Below are 26,432 nucleotides of genomic sequence, written 5' to 3'. Positions count from 1 at the left end.
GTGAGGGTGGCTCAATACGAGGCGGGTGTTGCGCTGCAGCGGCGCCGGAGGACGAGCATGGGAAGCGGCTGCGCGGCGGCTCCCCTCGCCGGCGCGACCCTCCGGGGAGGACAGTGAGACGCCGAGCCGCCGAGCGATGCATCCCCGGCTCCAGACCCGGACCCGGATCTGAGAGGACGTGCAAAGGTAAGGGAGGCTGAGCTGATTCATCCCTTCCCGGCGAGCGCGGAGGAGACAAAGTGTGGTGCGTTCAGGGACCGGCGGGGAGGTTATCCACGGAAATGACCACCGCGGGTTTTGTTTTTTTTTTTTTTTTTTTTTTTTTTTCGGCTGCAGGGCGTGCTCCCCAGAAAGGGTCTACTTTACCGTTTTTTTTTTTCAAATTTTTTTTATTTTTTTGTTTTGTTTCACCGGACCTATGTGGTCGCCGGGGCGCTCAGGTGGAAGCCACCCACGCACAGTCACCTGAAAGTAGCACATTCATTGTTCTCTTCCGTGGCCCTGAGGTGGGCCGGTCCCTTTGTAGGTGCAGGATGGAGGAGCGGTGCCGGGTGTGAAGTTCATGAGATGGTCGACACTAACACAGGCAGTGCCACTTGGTGGATATTTAAAAAAAAAAAAAAAAAAGAAAAGCGCCGGATGAATCATCATTTCACCCTCCTGGAAGGTTCAGCCTCTCGGCCTCTCGCACGCCCGGGCGGGATTTCATCCTCGGACCTTCCCAACTTGCGCTTCTTCTTATTTTGTGACAAATGTGAGTGGTCGGTCCGGGCCGAGGCGCCCGCCTTTTCTGCTCTCTTTGTGCTCGGCCGAGGCCGCTTTGACATTGGCGTGCCGATACTATCCGGTTTAAGGATGTGTTTTTAAGGATGTCGTAAACAGGAAACGTGGCCGTGACTCTCCGGGACACGCGTGTCCCACGTGAAACTTTGCCCCGTCTTCCTAATTTCTTCTGGAGAGGATATCCTGTGTCATTTATCACCGCGGTGGACTTCTCAGGGGCTGTTTCTCAGCAGCAAAAACCCCCCAAAAAAACCCAAGGTTGACTCTTTGAAGCCGACGAGATCCTCAGCCCAGCGCTTTTATCCGCCTCGCTTGGAGCTGCAGGAGCTGGAGACGTCCCGGGTGGAGGGCGGCTGGAGATCCGGGCAGGCGGCCATCGAGGAGCCGCGAGGGTTTTCTGTGAAATGTGCTCAAGATTGAGAGGGAGGCATCTATTTTTGGACGGGCCGGAAGACTTAAACATGGGATTCATTCATTCATTCATTCATTCATTCATTCATGTTTGCTAGAGCCTTTTTAACATGTCATATAGACAACCTTTAACCTTCTCAGTTACACGTCATATTGACGTACAAATATTCACCCTGTCATTTACATGTCATGGAAAGATGTGCAATGGGAAATGTGCTCAGGATTGAGAGGGAGGCGTCTATTCATTCATTCATTCATTCATTCATTAATGTTTGCTAGAGCCGTATTAACATGTCATATAGACATACATTCACCCTCTCATTTACACGTCATGGAGTCATGCAACTATTCACCCTCTCATTCACATGTCATATAAGTATGTAAATATTCACCCTGTCATTCACACGTCATATCAACATGCAACCATTCACACGTCATATAGACATACAAATATTCACCCTGTCATTTACATGTCATGGAAAGATGTGCAATGTGAAATGTGCTCAGGATTGAGAGGGAGGCATTCATTCATTCATTCATGCATCCATGTTTGCTAGAGGCTTATTAACATGTCATATAGTCATACATTCACCCTCTCATTCACACATCATATAAGTACAGAAATATTCACCCTGTCATTTACATGTCATAGAGAGACGTGCAGTCATATGTAAAATGTCATGCAACCCTCAACCCTCTCGTTCATGCATCATATAGACATTCAAATATTCACCCTGTCATTCACACGTCATATCAACATACAACCATTCACACGTCATATAGACATACAAATATTCACCCTGTCATTTACATGTTATGGAAAGATGTGCAATGTGAAATGTGGTCAGGATTGAGAGGGAGGCGTCTGTTTTTGGATTCATTCATTCATTCATGTTTGCTAGAGGCTTATTAACATGTCATATAGACATGCATTAACCCTCTCATTCACACGTCATATAAGTATATAAATATTCGCCTGTCATTTACATGTCATAGAGAGACGTGCAACCATTCATCCTCTCATTCATACATCTGTGAAATGTGCTCAGGATTGAGAGGGAGGCATCTATTTTTGGATTCATTCATCCATTCATTCATTCATTCATCCATTCATTCTCCTGCACTCAGGGTTGCCTTATTAACATGTCATATAGAGACATACATTCACCCTCTCATTCACTTGTCTATAAATGTTCCAATATTCACCCTCTCATTTACCCGTCATAGAGATATACGTCCATTCGCCGCCTCATTCACACCTCAAATTAAGTCATGCGACCGTTCAGCCGGTCAATCACGCATCACGTAGATGTTTTAATATTAACCCTCTCATTCACACGTCATTGAGACATGCAACTATTCACCATGTCATTCACACGTGATGTAAACATGCTAATATTCACCAGCATCTCCAACCCTGGATACGGAGAGAGTCTGATTAATAATCATGAACGGGTCGAGGCGGCGGACGGCCTCTGCTCTCCAGACCAGATCCAGTTTAAACAGTGCCTGGGAGGGAGGAAAAAACAAAACAAAAAAAAAGCTACCAGGATGGTGATGTTGGGAAGTAATTGGAGGTGCAGCTGCTGTTTAACTTTGGATTACAAAGTACGGCTGGAGGGGGTGATGGAGGGATGGAGGGATGGAGGGATGGAGGGATGGAGGGATGATGGTGGGGGTTGGAAGGAAAATTGTATCTCAGTATTCACAAAGCTGCTTCTTGAACATCAGCATAGAATAATCTGGATGAAGTCTATCTATCTATCTATCTATCTATCTATCTATCTATCTATCTATCTATCTATCTATCTATCTATCTATCTATCTATCTATCTATCTATCTATCTATCTATCTATCTATCTATCTATCTATATAGCAAGCTAGCAAGCTAGCAAGCTAGATAGCTGCTAGATAGCAAGCTAGCAAGTTAGCAGGCTATCTATCTATCTAGCTAGATAGCTGGCTAGATGGCAAGCTAGCAAGTTAGCAGGCTATCTATCTATCTATCTAGCTAGATAGCTAGCTAGATGGCAAGCTAGCAAGTTAGCAGGTTACCTATCTATCTATTTATCTATTTATCTATCTATCTATCTATCTATCTATCTATCTATCTATCTATCTATCTATCTATCTATCTATCTATCTATCTATCTATCTATCTGTCACTCTCTCCGTCCCTCCATCTGTCTATTCATCTACTTTTCCATCCATCCCTCCCCCTCTATCATCCATCCATCCATAGTCGAACTATATATCTATCTATCTATATTTCTCTCTGCCTATACTGCACATATATATATATGTGTGTGTGTGTGTGTGTGTGTGTATGTGTGTGTATCAAGTCCCTTCTGCTGTCCTGAAAGCATCAGCGTTCTCTTCACGAAGTGTCATGAAGTTCCATCGTAGCTCCTCAGTCTCGGTGTTGCTGCTCTTCTTCTTCCTCCTCAGTCTCAGGTCCCGTCTTCCTCCCTGACCCTCTTCTCACTTTCCACCGCTTTGACCGTCCACGTTCGAACACGGGCCTCGCTATTTGGCTACGTGAACGTAAAAACCCGATATTGTGATTTTGGCTAACATCCCGCGGCTACATTTGACCCGCCGACAGGATGAGTCACGGCGAGACATCCGATCGGGGGGAGATAATCCACCGTCGCCGCCCACTTTGTAACCGCAGCGTCTTGCCCTTTAGCCGCCGTCCCCGTGTTGATTTAGACACCCGAACGCCGTCTGGCTGTGACGCCGCCGTCGTTCGTTCGGCAGAATCCGCTCAGAAAGCTAACCGTTAGCCACGCGTCACCCTCATATCCCCGTCTCCGGAACGGATCGCGCGTTTTTGCGCGAAACGGCCCGAGAAACGTGTTACCGGAGAGGATCGGCGAGCAGCGCGGCCTTATAAATGATGCATGGAAACTGGGAGAGGGAGATAAGCGAGGCTGCGGTTTGGACATGACATTTAACCGCCGTTAGCGGTGTCCACGCCAGCGGAGCGTCACCGTGTAACTTTCCCGGCCTTCGGATTGGACTTTGTGTTGGCGGCGGCGCTTCAGGACTATTAATAAAACGAAATCCATCTCCGCTTTAATTAACCGGCGTTTCTCATGCGTTTGTTTCCCCCCGAAGTGCCTCCTGCGGGGAAAACAACCGGCGAATCATAACGACATTTATTATTTATAATAATAAACGCCTCTATTAGCGAACGTTAGCGTCCTAATTAGCCGTCCGCAGATACTTCTCTTATTATATTTTCACTTTTTAACAAACACCGACCGATGCTTCGTCATCTGCGCCGTATTCACGCCTAGGATGCGGATCCGGAATTTTCGGCAGGGGTTTTTCTTCTTTTGTCGCCTTTTATTCACGGCAAGAAGAATCCGGTCGCGTTCGAGTACTTCGGGAGGTTTCGAACACACGGCAACGGCAATTATTTGTTTGTGATCCGGATTTAAACGGCAGCCGGTGGGTCAGAGCTGAAATCTAAGCCACGTGTTAAAAATCCCACAGCTCTCAGATGATTCATCGCAGAAATGCGTCGCATCTCCTCCGCCTCGTCCTCGCTTCGTCCACGTCACCAAAGTCCAAGTCACGCATCCGAGGAAAAACTACCGAGCGCCGCGTCAGGCTGCCATTTTCTCCATATGACCGTCGGAAAAATGATATTCCCCGCACCATCTAGTGGCCAACCTGAAATCATGAGATCTTATTGCATTTAGATAAATGTGTCACACACACTCGCATACGCTCACACACACACACACACACACAGGGTCCAAATTAATTGGATTTATTGAAGCCGGAGATTTGATTTCGGTCTTGAAAGGGAATTTATGGCCGTTGTGACAAGAAAGAAACACTATTCTGGGATTGAATAAGCGCTCATTACAAAAATGCGATGATGTCATGGGAAGGGGTGTGTGTTTGGCTCCGCCCCCAAAGCTTAGGGGGCGGAGCCATGCTGAATCTTTTATCAGCGCGTGTAAATGAGAAGGGTCGGGTGTTGAATGTGAAGCGTCTTCATCCATTCATTCATTCATTATCCATGACGCTTATGGGGGGGGTCTGACGTGTGATTGGACGAGAGGTCGCAGGCCGTTCACCCACTCATTGACAACCATAGAGACGTACAATGCATTCAATCATTCACACGTCATGTGGGACGTACAGCCGTTCATTCACGCATCATATAGAGACAAGCAGCTATTCACTCATTCATTCACATAGAAACATACAACTCATATGTCACATGATCATCCAGACTTCATTTCAAGACATACGGCCGTTCACTCATTCATTCACGTTGAGACGTAAAACCGTTCACTCACACATTCACATAGAGCGTTATAATCATTCACCCTCTCATTCACACAAATAGAGAAATACAGCCATTCACTCATTCATTCACACGTCATATTGAGACATGCAACCCTTCACTCATTCATTCACACATCTTATAAAGGCATGCAACCATTCAATCATTCATTCACACAAACATCATGTAGAGATATAAAAGCATTCACCCTCTCATTCACACAAATATAATGACATGCAGCCATTCACTCATTCACCTATGCGTCATATGAGGACATACAATGATTCATTTATTTACTTATGCGTCATATGTAGATGAAAACCATTCACTCATCCATTCACACATCATATTGAGACATGCAACCATTCACTCATTCATTCACAAAGAGACATAAAATAACTCATTCATTCACTCATGCGTCACATGGTGACATACAAGCATTCACTCATTCATTTACACAGGGAGTTACAACTATTCACCCTCTCATTTACAATAATTGAGACATGCAACCATTCACTCAGTCATTCATTCACACGTCATGTAGAGATATAAAAGCATTCACCCTCTCATTCACACATATAAAGACATACAACCATTCACTCATCCATTCACACATCATATTGAGACATGCAACCATTCACTCATTCATTCACAAAGAGACATAAAATAACTCATTCATTCACTCATGTGTCACATGAAGACGTAAAACCATTCACTCACACATTCACATAGAGCGTTATAATCATTCACCCTCTCATTCACACAATAGAGAAATACAGCCATTCACTCATCCATTCACGCGTCATATGGAGACATGCAGCCTTTCACTCATTCATTCACATAGAAACATAATACAACTCATTCATTCACTCATGTGTCACATGAAGACATACAACCATTCACTCATTCATTAACACACATGTCATGTAGAGATATAAAAGCGTTCACCCTCTCATTCACACATATAGTGACATGCAGCCATTCACTCATTCACCTATGCGTCATATGAAGACATACAACAATTCACTCATACATTCACATGGAGTTACAACTATTCACCCTCTCATTCACACATATACAGACACACAACCCTTCACTCATTCATTCATACTTCATATAGAGACATGCATGACTTTTTAATTCCTCTCCCTTCAGCTGCAGGGAATCTCAAAATCTTTGTACTTAAGACCTTAAGACGCTTTATAGCCTTGACTTGTTACTTTGACACTTTATAGATTTTTTTGTATTTCTTATTCTCCCCCTTTTTTTTAATACTGTTTATAAAATTCTTACTATCATTTATTGTTGTTATGTTTTACGTGAAACTGGCACAACAATTTCCTTTGGGATAAATAAAGTTGTTCTTATTCTTATTCTTATTCTTATACAACCATTCACCCTCTCATACGCGGTTTCACGGCACAATCGCCGAAATTTACTGAACGAAACCCGTTATTTATCCACTTCCGTCCCGCTAGCGCTTTAAACGGCGCAGCGTCGGCCAGGAATCTTTACGTCCAGCCTTTCGCCGTTCATCCCGTCAGCTGTTGATTTGAACCGACCGCTAAGCCGCTGGCGCACAAAAACCCGGGGGCCGAGCTCGCCGCTCCCTCCGCCGAGTTTCGTCCGGTTCGGCGGTTTCCGAGGGGAGACTCTCGCGGCGGGATGATGTCCGGTCAGGGATGCGTTCGCACCTGCGCCTTCCCCGGGGAGATCTACCAGGTACGAACGGCCTCATTCTGTCAGATGAAGCGTCTTTAGAGGGGAGGTGAGAAAAAAAACACACAAAAAAAAAAAAAAAAAAAAAAAACGGCTGAGGAACCGGCTGAGGCCGCGAGAAAACAGTTGAAATTTGAATTTTGGATGTTTTTTTTTTTTTGCAGCGAGTTGAGGGGTTTGAAAGGTCACGCACGATCGGCCGGGACGGAGCCTCAAATCCCTCCCGTGGTTACCGCGGCGGCGAAATCCCTTTGAGACAATGGGCTCATTGTCGCCGGTGACGTCACCGCGAGTCGGGGTGGCTCGGAGGCGAAATCGCCTGGATCCGGCTCGGTTTGACGGTCCCCTCCTAAATCCCGTGACACTCGGCTGTAAATCACCGGCGCGACCGCGGATCTGATGCAACGGCGCTCGTGATGATGACTGATATGCGGCGTGTGTCACAAGAAGCCTCCACTTCCTGTTTCCTGTCCTTTGCAGATGACGGAGGGCAGGTTGTGTCAAGTGCAGCTGCTGGACGACAGGAAGCTGGAGCTGCTGGTTCAGGTACAAATCTTCTCTTTATTTGGTGGGTTGTTGGAAGTGAAATTCAAAGTACGGAGTTGATTAACATCAGAAAAAAATTGGTTAAATAATAATAATAATAATAATAATGCTGATTAAAAAAATCCACATTATTATGACTGCTATTATTATTGTTGTAATAATACACATTATTTTACAATTATTATTGCCATTGCTAATTGCATGATAATATTATTACGATAAATAAATTAATTATGAATTATAAATTATAAGTAAATTAAAATATATAATAAATTATTGCTATTATAACATTATTGTTCTGATTATAATAAGACTGATACACATTACATTATTATAATTTTGAAGGTGATAATAGTTCTATTTATATTTATATTCATATTTATTTTCCTTTTTTTGGCAAAACTGTTCAGCTTCTGTGACAAAGGAATTTCCCCTATTGGGGATCAAGTTTATCTTATAATAATAATAATAATAATAATAATAATAATAATAATAATAAATAATAATAATAATAATAACAACAACAACAACAACAACAACAACAACAACAATAATAATAATAATAATAATAAAAATAACAATAATGATAATAATAATGATGATAATAACAATAATGATAATAATAATGATGATAATAATAATAATAATAATAATGTTCCTCTGAGGAATCCACACCGGAATCCGTCGCTCACCATTAAACCAGTGCGTCAACCTTCGTTTCGGGTACGAAGGCGACTTAAAAGACTAAGCGGATGGAAAATGATCAGTTTTAAAATATTGTTTGTCTTTTTTCAATTCAAATGCTCATTAGCTCACGTTCAAAGTGGGGCTGAAGAGAGAAAAAAAATAGAAGAAGAACTTAGTTGATCGCTATTCTCACATTTTAGGAGCTCGATATTCATAGGGGTTACATATTCATATACATGTACTTGTAAATAAACATATATACATATGTTACATATATTTTTATTTCCATATTATTACATACATTTAACTTTTTCATTATTATTCTATTTTTTTTCTTTTGATCTTGACCATTTATTAATTTTATTATATTATTCACTATTTTATTCTTTATTTTATTTATTTTTGTATATAAAGTCCTATTTTGATTCTTCTTCATTTTGCGAGCTGGAGCTTCTTTCAACAAAAAGCAGTTTCCCCCATTAGGGGTCAATAAAGTATTCTGATTCTGATAATAATAATAATTATTACTATTTTAATGATAATTATACACATTACATACAACTTCTATTATTCTTATTGTCATAATAATAACAGTAATGACGACGATCATGACTTCAGATATAAGAAATACATGTTTTATTAAAAATAAACAATAAATAAACAATAATTTCATTTTAATTATTATTATTTATTTTTTTTTAATATTCAAACTATTCAGAAGGTTGGCGGTCGGATCCCCGATTCCTGGCTGAATTTTCTCCGCATGTCGGACTTTCCAGCAGAGACCCGACGAGGTCAAAGAGCCTTTCGTATTTTGTCAGCGTCAGTGATCTGGTCGCAGGGGTCGCCTCCCTCGGGCCGACCTTCTGCTCAGATCTTCCAGGGAGGAAACAACAAAAACATTAGTATCTGGACCACATTGATACAGGAGAACACTTACCAGTTCTTCACTCGGCCCTTTATCCGTTTTCAATTTATTTTAATTGCATGTAAATGCTGGGCGTCGGTTAGCACCTCGTCCTCACGGCAAGAAGGTCTCTGGTCGGAGTCTTCATGTTCTCCCCGTGTCTACATGGGGTTCCTCCGGGTTCTCCGGGTTCCTCCCACAGCTCAAGAACCTCCAGTAGGTTCACTGGAGACGCTAAATTTGCCTGAATGTGTGAATGAGAGCTGCGAATGCGACAGATGTGGCGAAGCGTTGGCTCCTGAAGCTAGTTCTGTTGCCTCCGCCGAAGCCGATCATGAGCTTGCTTCTCCTTCCACAGCCCAAGCTCCTGTCGTACGAGCTCCTCGATTTGGTTTCCTCCCATTTCAACCTCAAAGAGAAGGAATTCTTCGGACTCGCATTTTTCGACGACAAGTACGTATCCGGACGTCCTCGGCGTCCATCACCGTTTGGTTGAGCCTCCACGTGACGGCGGTATGCTTGCCTTCGCAGTGGTCAGTGCAAGTGGCTGCAGATGGACCGCAGGGTCCTCGAACACGACTTTTCGAAGAAGCCCGGCTCCATCTGCCTCAACTTCCTCGTCAGGTGACGGCTCTTCTTCTAAGTCCGCTCCCTCCCAGAAGGGCGCAGGTCGGACGGAGTGGCCTCCTCGATTCGATGCCCCTCAAATCCAGGCCGAAGAGCCGAGGGTAGCGCTAGTAGCGAAGGAATGGAGAGCGGTAGACGAAACGTTTGTCCAAAACAGACATGCTAGCTTAGCGGTTGCCCGGCTTCTTGAAGCTTGGTTGGAATTCCCTCCGCCATATCTTCCGCCATTGTGGGTCAACAAACTACTTCTTTGCTAGTCGGTTGGTTGGATTGCTAGCTCTGGCTCGACCGCTAATTGGCCAGCCAATCAAAAGATGCGAACAGATATTGAAAGTCCAAGTTGGGCGCAGTGTCACCAACCGGAAATCTGATCGGTTAAAGCGACAGCTTCGTATTTCAAGCCTTTTACCCCGGCTTTTACCCCAGGAATTGTTTTATACATATTACTGAAATAAAAAGATTGGGTGATTCTGATAGTGTTGGGGCCTGCAGAGAAGGCCCTGCTGCTCCGACAGGCTAAAGTATAACCTTAATTAGCGGACTATAGGCGCGTGATAAAACATACGGTATTTAAAGCCAAACAAAACAGTCCTTTTTGTCAAACTTTATTTATCTCATTCGGAACAACGTTGTATTCCAGCACTACATAATTAGTTAGTCTGCACTAAAAGTTGCACTAAAACATTTTGACAGATGTTTTAGCGCGGTGTACCACATAAAATTGGAAGAATTCATACATAAGGCGCACCTGATTATAAGGCGCATGGCGATTTTTGAGAAAATGTAAGGATTTTAAGCGCCTTATAGTGTGAAAAATACAGAAAATGATCTGCCTGCATGTTTCCACTGCTTTGTCAGGATCTGACTTTCAATTTGTCCTCAGGTTTTATGTAGAAAACATCATACAGCTGAAGGACATCATAACAGTGGAGCTGTTCTTCCTGAACGCTAAATCCGCCGTCTACAATGTAAGCTCTGTCCTTTTTTTTTTTTTATTTATCTCTTTTTTCGGGTTCGATGATTCACTGCGTCTGGACACCTCGCAGCACATTTGCGCGGCAGACAGCGGCGTTTTTTTTTTTTTTTTTCACACTCAAGCGAGAGGAATGCGAAGCGGGGGCTTTTTATTTTCAGAATCCTCAGAAGGTTATTTTAGGGCAAAAAAAAAAAAAAAAAAACTGCCTTTTTTTTTGCCCCTGCCAGGGCTCCGGTCTGTTTATTTCCCTTCTTCTTATCTGTTTTTACCTCCCAGGGGATCATAGAAGTGGAAAGCGAGAACGTCTTCAAGTTAGCCGCCAATGCTTTGCAGGTTCGTCACACACACACACACACACACACATTTGCGCTAATGGCAGCGTTTCAAGTGATTTGATAACATGTTATTTCTTCCCCCACCAGGAGGCCAAGGGAGACTACACGAGGTGAGTGCATATCATCACCTGGGTGATGAGTATCCAACAACAGCTAATAGGCGCCTTTCAGAGGAGTCGCTCGATAGGTCACTTGTTTTCTCCGGAGCGGGAATCGATGGCGGCATCTTGCGAGGCCGAGGAGCGGCGGGGAGCTTCGCACCGAGCGGCTAATGAATCCCGCGGTGCTGAAAGAGGCCGGACGAAGGGTTCGCTTCGAAGAAAGCCGACTCTTTCCTCCACGTCGGACGCGACCGCCTCGAGCTTCAGACGTGTTGCGTAACAACCCACCTGTTTTTTTTTTTTTCTTTTTTAGCAGCTGCTGCTAAATAAGACGCCTCGGGAGCGCAGACGTCGTTGCAGATTCGTACACGTGCTCGATCAGGAGGTGTTTACTTTCCTCCTGCCAACTCGTTGTTTTGCCAGCAGAGAGCCTGAGTCCATCTGAGAGTATCTTCGCCAATCATCTTCCTCCGACTGACCTCTCCGGTCTTTGCTCGCCTTCCTGCCCTCCTTCTACCCAGATCTTCACCATTCCTCCTCCGTCCAAGTCCAAACCTTCTCCGGAACACCTGACACGTTCCCTCTCCTCCTCACCTCCACCTCCACGTCTTCATCTCCGCTGCCTCCGGCTCTTCCTCCTGCCTCGTAAACCGGACATCTCCGCTCACGCCTCCATCTTCCTGATCCCGGGGTGGAGATCTGTCTGTACACCTTGGAAAGTGTGTGTGTGTGTGTGGAAATCCTGGATCTAAACACACCACGTTTGCACACGTCAAATTGAAATCCCTACGGGGCTGCAAAGCATGACCCTGCAGATATTTCACAACGCGGCGCAGGGCCGAGTTGCACAGGCGGGACGCTACAGCGAGTGGATTAATGATTTTCGGAAACGCTTAAGCGCGTGCAGGAGCGGCGCTTTCGTGTCGCGGCGGCCGGATGCTAATCGAGGCATCGCAGCTGGTTGCCTCACCTGGAAATGCAAATTGCATTTCAGTAAACGCAGGCGGTCGATTTCTCCCGCAGGGTTGAAAGTCGAGTCTGTCTGAAAAAGGATGAGACATAACCGGTATCTCACACGGCATGGAAAAGCGAAAAGCCTTGAAAAAGCAAATACCCAAATGTGACGGAAGTATTAAAAATGAAGATCGGTAAAAGAAGCTTCCTTCACAGCTGAGCTGCTCCCTTGTGGATATTTTAGATGTTGGGGGGGGAAAGCATCGGCTCTGGGCTCGGCTGACAAGCCACCCCGCGGTCTTCGAGCAGCGGCGTGCACGTACGAGTCCTCTTGATGGATATTAACTACGACGCCTCACAGCGGCTGCCAGACTGGAGCTTTGAGAGAGCAACTCAATTCCAATACCCCACGTTTCCTTGACGGTCGCCGTGCTTTCGCGTTCTGTCATTGTACGTAACCCTCACCTTCTACAACGTTCCTCTCAGTTGTTCTAGCGCCTTGCTGAAGGAGACCGTCTGACTTTCCCCACCGTAACTACATCCTGTCCTTGTTGACAGCGAAAGTGGTTAGTAGTCGTGGCGCCAAATCAGTTGTCCAAAGACCCTTTCCATGTAGAGCAGGTCTGAACTGCACTCTTGAAAATGCTAGCAAGACTCTTGAAGCACCTCCAATATGCTCAATATGGCCGGAAGCAGGAGTGTGATGGACGCAGAAGGGAGACTAAGGGACACATCCATCCATCTTGTGGACACGTTGTGGATCCCTTGTCATCTGTAGACCTGCAGCAGAGATTCAGGCACATTACTAGCCGTGTACTCAGTAGCCCGTACCAAGGTACTTCTAGGAACCTCGCCAAAAACAGCGTCGGGGGAAGGGGTGGAAGGGTGCGGGGGCTGCCTGCTACACCTCCCCATCTGGTAGAGCCAAGTCGGATGCATTCTAAGCTGAAGCGACACCCGAACATACAAGTCTTGCTCCCTTTATCTGACGTCTTGTTTTTCCCAGTGACGAAACCACCAGGGCCGAGTTGAAGAAACTGCCGACTCTCCCCACTAAAGTGCTGAAGGAACACCCGTCACTTGCCTACTGGTATGTCCGGCGCCCCTTCGAGTACATTTGTGCCAAACGGTCAGACCGTCTTACGGGTGAAAATGCGTCTTTCGTTGCAGCGAGGATCGAGTGATCGAGTATTACAAGCAGCTCAAAGGAGTCTCCCGAGGACAAGCCATCGTGCAGTAAGTGTTGAAAACCAAATAGCAGTTGCGCCTCTTCGGCGAGGCGGTGATTAACAGCGCTGGGCTTTGGCGGCCTCTCCGTCACCTCACTCTCTTGCTCCCTGCACTTCGCTTTTTCATCATCTGATAGAAATCAGTGTCTCCGGTGAATCAGACTGACTCATCAAATTGCTCGCATGCCCGTTCTAAAGTATCACATCGGGTCTTCGAGACGATCCACGTGTCTCCCAGATGTTAACAACCGGTGTCCTGGCTTCAACCGATCTCTTCTTTTACTCCAGGTATTTGACATTAGTGGAATCCTTGCCCACATATGGCGTGCATTACTACGAGGTGAAGGTAGGTGAGCTAACGTTACGGCGATTTTACCTGGAAGTTGCGCCGGGAAACTGTACCAGCTGTGCTCTCGCCTCGCAGGACAAACAAGGGATCCCTTGGTGGCTCGGGATCAGCTACAAGGGGATTGGACAGTACGACCTGCAGGATAAATTAAAACCCCGAAAGGTAAACATACGAGTCCCTCGCACATAGGCTACAGTTGTTCCCCCGCTTCGGATTCCGAAGCAGCTCCGGCTTTGGCTTTTCTAAGAGCGAAAGCCGCTCGGCCGATTAAACGCCACTTGTTGTCGGTCCCTTCGGGAACAAAACAAGACTCGCCGAGGATCATTTTAAACCCTATATGAACAGCGGGAACCTGCTTTTCTAGTTTCATCGCGGCCGTCTTAGCCTGCCAGATACAAGGAACACCCACGTGAGTGATCTCGGAGGTATGCCGTGACCCAGAAGCAGGACTTCGGGAGGTTTTCGTGGCAATCCGTCTGAACTTCTAGTCCTTCGCTGGAAGTTGTGCAAGGTGGGCGGGGAGGTAGAAAGGGAGGGAGCTGGTGATGTCAAACAGAAAAGGGACGGATTCGGGCATTATCCAGCGTGTCGGGAGAATACCTGAGGAGACAAGTCCGGAGCTGAAGGACGCCGTTTGCGTTTGGGAGGATTTGACAACTCGGGAAAACGAAGATTTCCACCGGTAAGACCGGAAACCAATCGCTTTCGGCCTCGGAGTCCTTATCATCCGGTGTTTACTCTGACCGCCGTTGCTCGGAAACCGCTTTTCCTCTGCATGTGTCGGCTAGGGCTAATATAACCCAATAACGCGACGGGAAGGCTGGTGTTTACGCCGTCTGCGGGAGTCCGTGCCTCACTCCCGTCTCACCGAGACGCCGGGTGAATCATTGACGCTCGTACCCGTCGAGCACCTGGGCGATATGGAAAAGGGGTTTGATGAGGCATGGAAAGTGTTGTGCGTCCCCCCCCCCTCGCCGTTAGCCGCCACAACAACACCTGCATTATTGCAGACTTGGCAGCCTGGACTTGTAATAACAGATCACGCAGTCTGGGTTTTTTTTTTTTTTTTTTTTTTTTTTTGTGGTCGAAGCGGCGACGACACGCACTCAGAAAGTTTTATGGTTTTTTGCTTTTTTTTTTTTTTGTTTGCGTAACGTCGGCCCCCGTGGATCCGACCCCCGAGGGCGAGGCTTCCGGACCGGCGACACGTTATTACGAATTCGTCCAAACACGTGTTCTCGATGGAAACCTCTTTCCGAACACGGCGCACGGTTTTCATTATCAGCGGCTCCGACCTCGAATGGCAGGTTTTATTTTGTGAGACGAACATAATTGCGTTTATGGGGACGGCGCTCTTTTTGTAGTTTGTCGGAGCACACAGGAGAATAATTTCCTATTCAGCTGTTATTTACTTTGCACATTATTTTGACTTTACATTATTTTCTTTTATCCTTTTTATTTACTTTTTTTTTTTTTTTTTTTTCCAGCTGTATCAGTGGAAGCAGCTGGAAAACCTTTACTTCCGGGAGAAGAAGTTTGCGGTGGAGGTGAACGATCCACACAGGTAAGCCCTTCAGTGGAAGTAATAATAATAATGATAATGTGAATAATAAAAATAAGAGTAATAGTAATGGTAATGTGGTATCATCAATATGTTAGTAATAATATTGATAATGTGAATAATAATAATAAGAATAATAGTAATGGTAATGTGGTATCATTAATATGTTAGTAATAATATTGATAATGTGAATAATAAAAATAAGAATAGTAAAAATGGTGACGTGGGTATCAATAATATGTTTGTAATAATGTGAATAATAACAACAATAAGAATGATAATAGTTGTAGCAGTAATCATAAATTGAGTGCTAATAATAAATTATGGTAATAATGATAAGAATGATTATGTGAATAATGAAAAATAATAATGTAGATATTATGATATGATGATAATAATAATGATATGATGATAACAATGATAATAATAATGATAATAATAATAATAATAGCTTTTCTCGCTAACAAGATGTTTGAATTAGAGGATGAATGGTTGTAAGTCTGTATACAAGAATAATAATAATGATAAATAGAAAATAAATAATAGTAAATAAATACATAAGAAAAGAAAAGAAAATTAAAGATAAGATAAGATAAGATAAGATAAGATAAGATAAGATAAGATAAGATAAGATAAGATAAGATAATACTTTATTTATCCCCATAGGGGGAATTCCTTTGTTACAGCAGCATATCAATAAATATGATAAATAATTAACTAAATAAATGTCAATAAATAATAAAAATATAATAAAATAATTTAAATAAATGGATATCAATAAATAATACAAATATGATAAAATAATATAAAAATAAAATAAAAATGATATTAAATAAATAATATAAATACATGTCAATAGATATGTACACATATAAAATACATGATTAAAGAATAATAATGTAATAATGACTATGATGATAATCAGCAGTTTAATGATGAAGGATATGTACGTTAAATAAATAAATGGATATCAATAAATAATACAAATATAATAAAATAATATAAAAATAAAATAAAAATAATATAAAATAAAATAATATAAATACATATCAATAGATATGTACACATATAACATATATGATTAAAGAATAATAATGTATTTATGACGATGATGATAATCAGCAGTTTAATGATGAAGGATATGTATATTAAATAAATAAATGATATCAATAAATAATACAAATATGATAAAATAATATAAAAATAAAATAAAAATAATATAAAATAATATAATATAAATATAAATAATATAATAATAATAGTAATAATATATATACATATCAATAGATATGTACACATATAAAATATATGATTAAAAAATGATGACGATGATGATAATCAGCAGTTTAATGATGAAGGATAGGAGTGTTAAATGTGTAAAACGTGCCGGAACAGGCGAGCAGTAACCAAGCGGACCTTCGGCCAGACGGGCCTCCTCATCCACACGTGGTATGCCAGCCACTCTCTGATCAAAACCATTTGGGTCATGGCTATCAGTCAGCACCAGTTCTACTTGGACCGAAAGCAAAGCAAAGTGAGTCCCGTTCATCACGTTCCGTACTTTCTTTTATCGGTCCGTAAATCTCTCCCTCCGTTTTCGCCTCCTCAGGCGAAGGTAGGAGCGGCCAGGAGTCTGGAGGAGATCGCCATGGATCTCACCGAGCACGGCGGCGCGAAAATCAACAAGCTCGGCGACGCGGCCTTGAAAAACAACTTCATCACGGCCAGCAACGGCAGCCTGGTTTCGACGGGTGGGTCGCCGTGGCGACAAAATGTCACGTTGCAAAATGTCATGACAGATGTTGACGGAGCGCTCTTTGGATAGGTTCCGCAGACTCGGAGATGAGCGAAGAGCAGAAGAAAGAAAAGCTGTCCGAGCTGAGGAAAAAAGAGCAGGAAATCCAAGATATTTTAGCCAAGAAAACAAAAGAGCTGAAGAAAATTTGCCTGAGGGAAGCCGTGAGTGATTCCGCTCGTGCTAAAACGGCGTCGGTCGCGGCTAGGACGCTAACATGCTATCGTTGTTTCCCTCCGTCCTCCCCCTTCCAGGAGCTCACCGGGAAGCTGCCGAAAGAGTATCCCCTGTCGTCGGGCGAGAGGCCGCCGCAGGTCAGGCGGCGAGTCGGCACCGCTTTCAAGTTAGATGACCTTTTCCCGTACAACGAGGTCCGTATGTCTCTCCGGGATGTCACGTCTGTCCGTCTGAACGCGTTACATTCATTTGGAAACCAGCGGCGGTCGCTGAGGACCGTCGGATAGGATTTTATATTCAGGAAGTAGCTTGGGCTAGCTGCGCTGCTAGCAGGACAGTGGATACTTAGTGCAAAACCCAAAAGTTTGCACAACAAGAGTGTCTTTTCTTTTCTGATTAGGGAAAGTATGTTTTTTTTACCAAAAATGAATAACACTAATCTTTACGGTGACTAATTTGCAGTATTTGAAACGTGCACAAGACTTCTTTATAAAGTAGGACTGGATTGAAATCGACATGGGAAGAATCAGAATCAGAAAAACTTTTTATTTGTCCCCGAGGGGCAATAAGGGGGCACATGGGGTAACGAGTAAATTTCAAAATAGATAAATAAACAAACAAACAAATAATTAAATTAAATTAAATTAATTTAAATTAATTAAATAAATTAAATAAATTAGATAAATTTAATTATATTTAATTTAATTTAATTTAAATTTAATTTGATTTAATTTAGAATCAAATCAAATCAAATCAAATTAAATTAAATGTAATTTAATTTAATTTAATTTAATTTAATTTAAATTGAAAAAAAGAGTAAAAGGATGATTGTATATCTATATTTATACATTAATTATTTTACAAAATTGTGCAGATTGTCTTTACTGAATAACTCTGCATTTACAGGAGTGTCTCAGAAAATTAGAATATTGTGATCAAGTTCTTTATCTTCTGTAATGCAATTAAAAAAAACAAAAATTACTTTTTCATGATATTCTAATATTTTGAGATAGGATTTTTGAGTTTTTTTAAGATGTAACCCATAATCAGCAATATTAAAACAATAAAAGGCTTGCAATTTTTCAGTTGATTCGTAATGAATCCAGAATCTATGATATTTTAGTTTTTGTAATTGCATTTTAGAAGATATTTCTTGTAGTTTTTATTTTCCCTTTTTTTTATTTTTACTGTTTCTACAATTTTCTACTATTATTCATTATTTTTAGTTTTTTCTTGTAACTCTGGCACAACAATTTCCTTCTGGATAAATAAAGTTGTTCTTATTCTTATAAAGAACTTTATCACAATATTCTAATTTTCTGAGACAGTCCCGTCAATGCAGAGTGATTCAGTACTGACAATTTTGTAAAATAATTTCTACATAAATAGTCCTGTATATAATAAACATGATATCTGCATTAATTAGGTTGCCCTCCTCCTCTAGCTTATGCTATCTCGCGTAACATGTTGTGTTTCCTCCAGGATCCTTTCCTCAGAAACCTGGAGAGCAAGTTCGCCCTGCAGCGAAAGATCGTGGAGGCGGCTAAGAAGCTAGCCAACGAGTCGGAGCTGTGCAAAACAATCAAGAAGAAGAGGAGGAGAAACTGCCTGGACGCCATGCACAAGCTCCAGCAGATAGAGGACGAGATGAACCAGTACAGGATCAAGAAGGGCAAGAAGCCCACCCAGCGGGCCTCGGTGATCATCGCAGGTACGCCGCCGGAAGCGTTACGCCGCCAATCGCGGCGCCGGACGGACAATAAACACCGAGTTACCGTGTCTTTCTTCAGATGAGCTCGTGCGTTCGGACTGCAGCTCCTTGTCCAGCCTCCCGCTGGATGACGGTGAGTAACAAACCCCCCCCCCCCGTTAGCGGCGATGCTAACGCAGGGCTCCCACGCTTCCTGGAAACACTGAGAAATCCAGAGAACAGCGAGAGGATAATCTAGTCCAGAATTTTTCCGGCGAGGACGCTGAAAAAAAAAATTGTAACTCCAAAAGAAATGAACATATTTTGGAAAATAAATACCGGACGTGGTGGAGAAATTAAGAGAAAGCTACCAAGAGCGTGGATGAGCGGGAGAATTTGGAAAACAAACAAACAACTCACTAGAAACTTTTTGCAGCGCGCCATTTTTGACAACATTTGTGACGAAACTGGGCGGACGAAGAAGTCCGATCTCTTCTGGTCTGCTTCGCCACAGAGGGGTTTCAGGGCTCGTAGAGAAACGTCAACATTTTGCCTAACATTTGTTAGCTAGCGGCTAACGGGGTTCCTCACGCGGAGAAGATTGAAAAAACGTCCAACCGTCCGATAGTCCACGGTTGTTATCCCACGAACGTCTCGGCAGCTTCCGCCTCCATTTTTGTCTCTTCTTCTTCTTTACTAGCTTGTTTTTGAGGTGCACTTTTCTGTCCCAAAGCGGCTGATAAGTCGAACGTCTCCAGAAAAGCGTGGGAACTCTGCGGTGCTACATTCCTGGGAATATGAAGTTGTTGTCGATTGAAATTATCGAACGATTCACCCGTCTTCGTTGCTTCCCGTCGCGCTCAGATGATTCAGACGGCGCCGGCCAGAGGCCTCGCTCGCAGTCGGTCCAAGGTTCCCCGCCGCTCAGCCCCTTGCATTCGCTGGGAGCGGAATACGAAGCGGAGGGTCAAGCCTCGCCGCAGAATCACCACCACAAAAACCACAGCAGGTTGGGATTCTTCCGGCCGTTCCTTTTCTCTACGTCGTTTTCTCGACCCGCTTGGCCTAAAGCATTACATTCGAAAAAAAAAAACAAACATTTATTTTGTCACGAATGCCGCCTCCTTCTGTCCTCACGTCCCGTTTGGTTCTTTTTCTAACCATCTGCTACGACACCGCACCCTTCTAGATTAGCTTTTGAAGGCCAGGAGGCTTCCCACTTCTACCAGAACCCAAGAGAGGTCTCCTCCACCCACAGTAGCCCTTATAAAACCCTCCCCAGACCACCTAGAGATCCACGCAGCATGCCTCCCACCCCGGTCATGACCCGCAATGCCTACAGCAGCAGCCAGCTCAGGTGCGACTCCTGCTCCCCGGCGCGACCCGCCCTCCCGCCCTTCGGCGCGACCCGTACCTCCGCCTTCAGACTTCGAGAACATACGCGAGCAAAACCCCCGAGGTCCTCGGGGGATTAACGACTTCTGCCTCCTCCCCAGGTCCGACGGGTCGCCTCACTGCTTCAGGCATCGCAGCGGAAGTCTGGAATCCCATCCCCAGCCCAGAAAGGACACGGATGGGGAAAAGCCCGTTTTTATCTTGTCGCCGGCGCATCGCAGCAACAGCACGGAGGTGTTGGAGGACTGCTCTTCCTACACCAGTCAGTCCAGCCTGGACTACTGCGGGGCCGCCATCTCCCACTACAGTACCCTGGACTCCCGAAATTCAACCATGCATCGTCTCCACAGGAAGGTGGAGGTGTACGGGAATACCGGGAGCATGCCCAACTTAGTCCAGCACCACTCCGGCTGTAGCTACGCGTGCGAGACCTCGGCGCATTACGCACCCAGTGCCTACTACATCTCTGGCTACCCGTGCTCGGACATGGAGCCGTACGCTAACGGCGCCTACGTGTACGAGAACGAGGTGGAGGGCCACTACAACGTCAACCCGTCGTATCAAATGAAAGCGTACCACGGGCACGATAGGTTCAGACATTACAGCAGCGACCGGGCGGACGGTCTGTCCCAGAATCCCTACGCCACGGTGAGGCCCCCGCGGAGCAGGGAGGGGCCCAGAACCGAGCTTCTGGCCAAGAACATGCAGAAGGCCTTGGTGGCTGAACATCTGAGGGGGTGGTACCACCGCAGCAGGGGCCACAGGGAGGCGGGAAGGGGCATGCTGGCCGGGTACGACTTTGAAAGTGGCTCTCAGCTCAGCCTGGGCTACCAGACCATGCCGGCGGCCTTCAGCCACTCCAGCCGGACCACCTCCTTCTCCTCAGGTGAGCCACTTTCCTCAAGACCATTCCAGCTGGTTTGTTAGAACAGTGTTTGCCGCGGCACATTAGCGTGCCGTGGGAGAGCATCAGGTGCGCCGCTTTCACCCGATTGGTCTGAAAATTATTTATCCGACGCTAATAATGTGTCTCCTTATGTCTATGTGGGCAGCGTGTCCATTCCATGGCGACGGGTAGTGAATGAACCTGTGCATCTGTGTGCCAGAGTGATTAGTGACGCTTTGCGTGATACATTTTTAGAATAAGAAGTACCGTGATTTCCGGACTATTGGGCGCACCTCTGTATAAGCCGCACCGGCTAGCCGGTCGCTATCTCGGGCTTCCTCCTGCGCACTAAAACCGTCAAAGTCGTCTTCTTCGGTGTCGGAGTCGAACGGACTCAGGATTTCCCGGTCATTTCATCGGTCCGATGTGACGAGGATAAACGTTTTAGCAACGAGAAGCTCGTTAGCGTCCCCCCCCAACCCAAAAAAAGTCCATATATTAGCCGCATCGTTGTTTAAGTGAAAAAAGTCGCGGCTTATCGTCCGGAAATTACGGATTATCTGCGTAAACAAGCAGGCAGCGTTGTTGAAAACTACCAAGACGAGTGAGAAAGCAGTGAAAGCTTCTATAAAGTTGCTGAAAAATCATTGGAGAAGAAATGCTCGGCTCTGGCGTTGATAAAGAAATAGCCAGTTCTCTCAAATAATACCATTTTCAGACATATTGATGACACGTCTTCAGATATTGAAAAAAAAGCGTTCTTGAAAAGTTGCACATCAGTGGGAAATTTGCATCGCAACTTGACGAATCTACAGATATTAGATATATTAGATTTCACACCAAGTAAATTGGGACTACGGTTTCATTCTAATTTGTTAAAAAATGTTTTTGACATATTTATTTGCTGGTGCGACGTGTGATTTTTCTAATGTTAAATGGCTCAAAAAAGGTTGGGAAACACTGTGTTAGAATGAACGCGTCCGCCTCGCGTCCGCCTCGAAGGGTGTTTAGAAATCACTTCTTATTTCATGGATTGAAGAAAGAGACGGGGACTAAGGCCCCGCTAAGGCGCAGAGGTTGGCATTCAGCAAGAAGATCCCCGGTTGGAGCCTCTCTGAACGGCATCTCCGGGTTCTCCCATGTTTACGTGGGGTTCTTCTCGGTTCTCCGGGTTCCTCCAAAAGTCCAAAAACAAGCAGAAGGTTCATTGGAGACCCAAAATGATCCAATCATGTGAATGGCTGCAAGTGCAGGAGAAGCGCTAGATAACGGACGATAGATTGCGAAAATAACCGCCAATGTGACCGAAAGGTCGACGTCAGCACTTCCGGTGACAACGACTCTTTGCGCGTCATCCGTAGTGTCTTCGGTGGAGAGCGCGGGGAACTGGCGAAACCAGCTGGCCGTCGGCCTGACGGACTTCGATGCGCCCAACACGCCGCCGTACGCTCAGCCTGGAGCTCCTGCATCTCCATACACCCGGAGTCCGACACACAGCAGGTGAGGGGGTGCGGATCCTTTAACGGCGGGGTTTTTGTGCAACGTCTGCACGTCTTTTTTGAATTAGCTTGATTTGTAGCGTCTCGGCCGGCGGTCCGCGATGAAGAGGATAAGGAGCGGCGTTTCGGGAAATATGTGAGAAAGCGTCACGTGTCGCACCTCGGGCGCTTTCGCTTCCTCATTCACCAGGTTCAATTAGCGTCAATATGTGACGTACTTTGTCACACAAAGTTCATATCCACGTGGCCGTTTCCATCGGGCTTTTCACAACGCTAGTAATGCTAACATTTCCCGAAAAGTCAGTTTATTCCTGTGCTTATTCTTGAGCTTAGCCGAAGATCTCTGTCTTTGTCCTCTCTCTGCTTCCCGACCGCTGTCGAACGCCCACGCGTGCAGATTTTCCCCGGAAAACAAAATTTCCGGGTGCGACGCAATGCCCAAAAAATCCGTCTCGGTCGAGACGATCGGCGCCGAGGCCGCTAACGCAGACGAACCATCGGAGAACCAGTCCAGCACCTAAGGGTGAGACGGACCGGGCGTCGTTGTGTCGTGCCGCCGCCCATCTCCATCATCCCGTCCTCACCAGCGTTTATACATTTCATGTTGTATTCTGACTTTCTTTCGAGACACGTTTTTTTCGCTCACTTTTCTTTTTCCCCCCCCGTTCCCGCCCGGCATGCGTCGAACCCAGGATGTGGTCTCACGCTCACTTCCGTTTGTTCCCCGCGGCTTTTGCAGCGGACGTAAACAAAGCCAGCGTAGCACTGACAGCTAGCTAGCATGTCACGGTGCAAATATTTAAGAATATAGCGCTAGCTCCAAAATGTACCGATTATCCAAGCGCTGGGAAAACGTCACGTGGACTTCAGAAGGTGAACTGGAGTCCCACGGGAGACCTTTCTGGGTGGAGCCTCCATGTTCTTCACGTGCACGACGTGTGAATGAGCGAGTGAATGAGTTGAACGTCATTTGTGAGTGAGAGAATGAATACTTGTGTTTTCATGCAATGTGAATGAGAGGGTGAACGATTGCATGTCTCCAAACCAGGGCTGATTTCTTATTTACTTTTTATCTGCAGGCCAACGAGGTATCGTTTAAATTAAACAAAATGAAAATTGCAATTTAAATATTTTTTGGCATTTTTTTTAATTTCAACTCCAAAATCACTGACCATCCTTTAAATGTACCGATGTTATTTTGTATGTCAGCTGCCATACAAAATTAAACAAAAGGAAAAAATATATTCAATATGGATTGAAAATATTACTTATTCAAAGAAAATAGTTCGGCAGGCTGCATAAAAAAGCAAAACAGGTATAAAATGCCCAGGTCTGCTGTAAACCATGTGAATGATGGTGAACGACTGCATGTTGCCAAACCAGGGCTGATTTCTTATTTTCTTTTTATCTGCAGGCCAACTAGGTATCATTTGAATTAAACAAAATGAAAATTTCAATTTAAATATTTTTTGGCATTTTTTTATTTCAACTTTAAAACCATTAATGATCCTGTAAATGTACCAACATTATTTTGTATGGCAACTGCCATACAAAATTAAACAAAAGGAAAAAATAATTTTAATATGGATTGAAAATGTTACTTAAAATATTCAAAGAAAGTAGTTTGGTAGGCCGCATAAAAAAGCAAAACAGGCGTAAAATGCCCACTTCTGCTGTAAACCATGTGAATGAGGGTGAACGATTGCATGTCTCAAAACCAGGTCTAATTTCGTATTTACTTTTTATCTGCCGGACAACTAGGTATCATTTAAATTAAGCAAAATGAAAATTGCAATTTAAATATTTTTTGGCATTTTTTTTTTATTTCAACTCCAAAATCACTGACCATCCTTTAAATGTACCGATGTTATTTTGTATGTCAGCTGCCATACAAAATTAAACAAAAGGAAAAAATATATTCAATATGGATTGAAAATATTACTTATTCAAAGAAAATAGTTCGGCAGGCTGCATAAAAAAGCAAAACAGGTATAAAATGCCCACTTCTGCTGTAAACCATGTGAAGGTCTCTCTATATAAGCTATAAATTAGTGAGAGAACATTCCTGAGGACGTCCTCAGTCATCCAGGTCACCATGAATTCTTGTCGAAATCTTCTTTTTGTGGCAACCGGACTTGAATTTCTTCACACAAAAAGCCACAAATCTTCTTTTTCTTGCCACAAAAACAAGATTTCGAAACGGTTTCCATATCTTTGAACGAGAGAGCCGCGGGTCTCGATGTGACGCGTGAATGAATCAGCTAATAGCATAAAATAGCATGTTAGCAGATGTTTCCTTCACACACGTATCTCAAACTTGCAGGGTTAGCATGATTAGCAAATGCTGCATGAAGTAGTATTTTCTGGCTAAAGGTAATTTGAGCACTGAGATCCCGGCCCAAAACACCAGAATCCAAATACGCGTTCCTCATCTCCATTTCCACCCCGCGAGTTTTATTTCCATTTTCGGACGTTCTGTAGATCCTCACGCACGCTTCTCGTTTAGATTCCACCTGGGCGGCAGCTACATGAGCATCCACTGAGGAGGACCAGAGCCACGGCCCGCTGCACACGGACCAGAGGATGTTGGAACAAGGTTCCCCTTCTTTTTTTTTTTTAGCCGTATCTCAATCTTGGGAAATGTTCGATCCCCTCCGTCCAACTCCGAACCCCCTCCATGTTGACACTCTTGAATGACTTTCCCCTCGTGCCTTGGAATCGGACGTGCGGCGTGGGCGGGAAAGGACGCGTCGAGGAATGGCGGGAACGTCGTACGACCTCGGCGATTTCGAGCCGCGTTCGAGAATCGGACGTTTTTTTTTTTGTTTTTTTTTTGATTTAGCCGTTAGCGCGTTAGCAGGGGAGGGGGGGGTTCCACGCCCCTTCCTTCCCGCCCTTTTCCTGAAACCAGAATGTATCATGTCGACACTGTTTATAGGAAACGTGTCTTTGTCGGTGTCGTGTCGTGTTTTGAAAAATCGCATGTCGGGGGGAAAAAAAAAAAAAAAAAAAAATTTTTTGATAAGAACCTCTGTTTTTTTGTTTTCTTTTTCATTTTATTTTATAGCAACACAAGATCACTGCCATATAGGAAGCAAGAAAATGAGAACCCATCGTGTGTCGTCGTTTGCTTTCTCATATATTTGTACAGCGTGATGTTACGTGATGTTGTCATGAAATATTTTCCACAGGCGAGAAGGACGTGAATAAAGACGTGTGTGTCACCTCGGAGTTGTGTGTCGGGTGAATAACCGGTCGATGAAACACTCCTTTTCTTCCTTTTCTTTTTCGATCTGCCGTCAGATGGGTTTGTTTTTGCCGTCGTGAGTCTTCCCTCCTGCCGTCAAGGTTTCCATAATAACACCTTCTTCGCATCTAATCGCGTCTCAGATCACGTAGGACGAAAGCTCTGGAATATTCATCACGCGGTACGACACAAATTGATCGTTGCTCACTAATAACATGATAAATGATGAAAAATCCAGCTGTCAGCTATAA

At 44.3% G+C, this 26,432-nt stretch overlaps 1 protein-coding gene across 4 annotated transcripts; it reads left to right on the top strand.

Moving 5' to 3' along the window:
• frmd4bb (FERM domain containing 4Bb) lies at nt 1-26,161 on the top strand. 4 transcript variants are annotated; one of them, XM_086158849.1, is made up of 24 exons: nt 1-186; nt 7,701-7,766; nt 9,719-9,813; nt 9,892-9,984; nt 10,871-10,955; nt 11,240-11,296; nt 11,386-11,408; nt 13,360-13,443; nt 13,524-13,589; nt 13,871-13,928; nt 14,007-14,093; nt 15,419-15,495; nt 16,888-17,026; nt 17,102-17,243; nt 17,318-17,451; nt 17,542-17,658; nt 18,947-19,175; nt 19,255-19,308; nt 20,019-20,163; nt 20,344-20,511; nt 20,651-21,435; nt 22,797-22,935; nt 23,332-23,457; nt 25,441-26,161. In XM_086158849.1, exons 2-23 carry the CDS (start codon nt 7,701-7,703, stop codon nt 23,453-23,455), a joined length of 2,967 nt encoding a protein of 988 aa, XP_086014975.1. In that variant the 5' UTR covers nt 1-186; the 3' UTR covers nt 23,456-23,457; nt 25,441-26,161. The 4 variants fall into 4 exon arrangements, with proteins under 4 accessions (XP_086014975.1, XP_086014973.1, XP_086014974.1 ...); XM_086158847.1 differs by having other exon boundaries at nt 17,318-17,658; XM_086158848.1 differs by lacking the exons at nt 1-186; nt 23,332-23,457 and having other exon boundaries at nt 17,318-17,658; nt 25,441-25,620.
• The last annotated feature ends 271 nt before the right edge of the window (nt 26,162-26,432 follow it).

This window comes from Fistularia commersonii, chromosome 14 (assembly GCF_037954325.1).
Source record: "Fistularia commersonii isolate RoL2024-O1a breed Wild chromosome 14, RoL_Fcom_v1.0, whole genome shotgun sequence".
NCBI lineage: Eukaryota > Metazoa > Chordata > Actinopteri > Syngnathiformes > Fistulariidae > Fistularia > Fistularia commersonii.
This window is presented reverse-complemented; position numbering and strand designations above follow the sequence as displayed.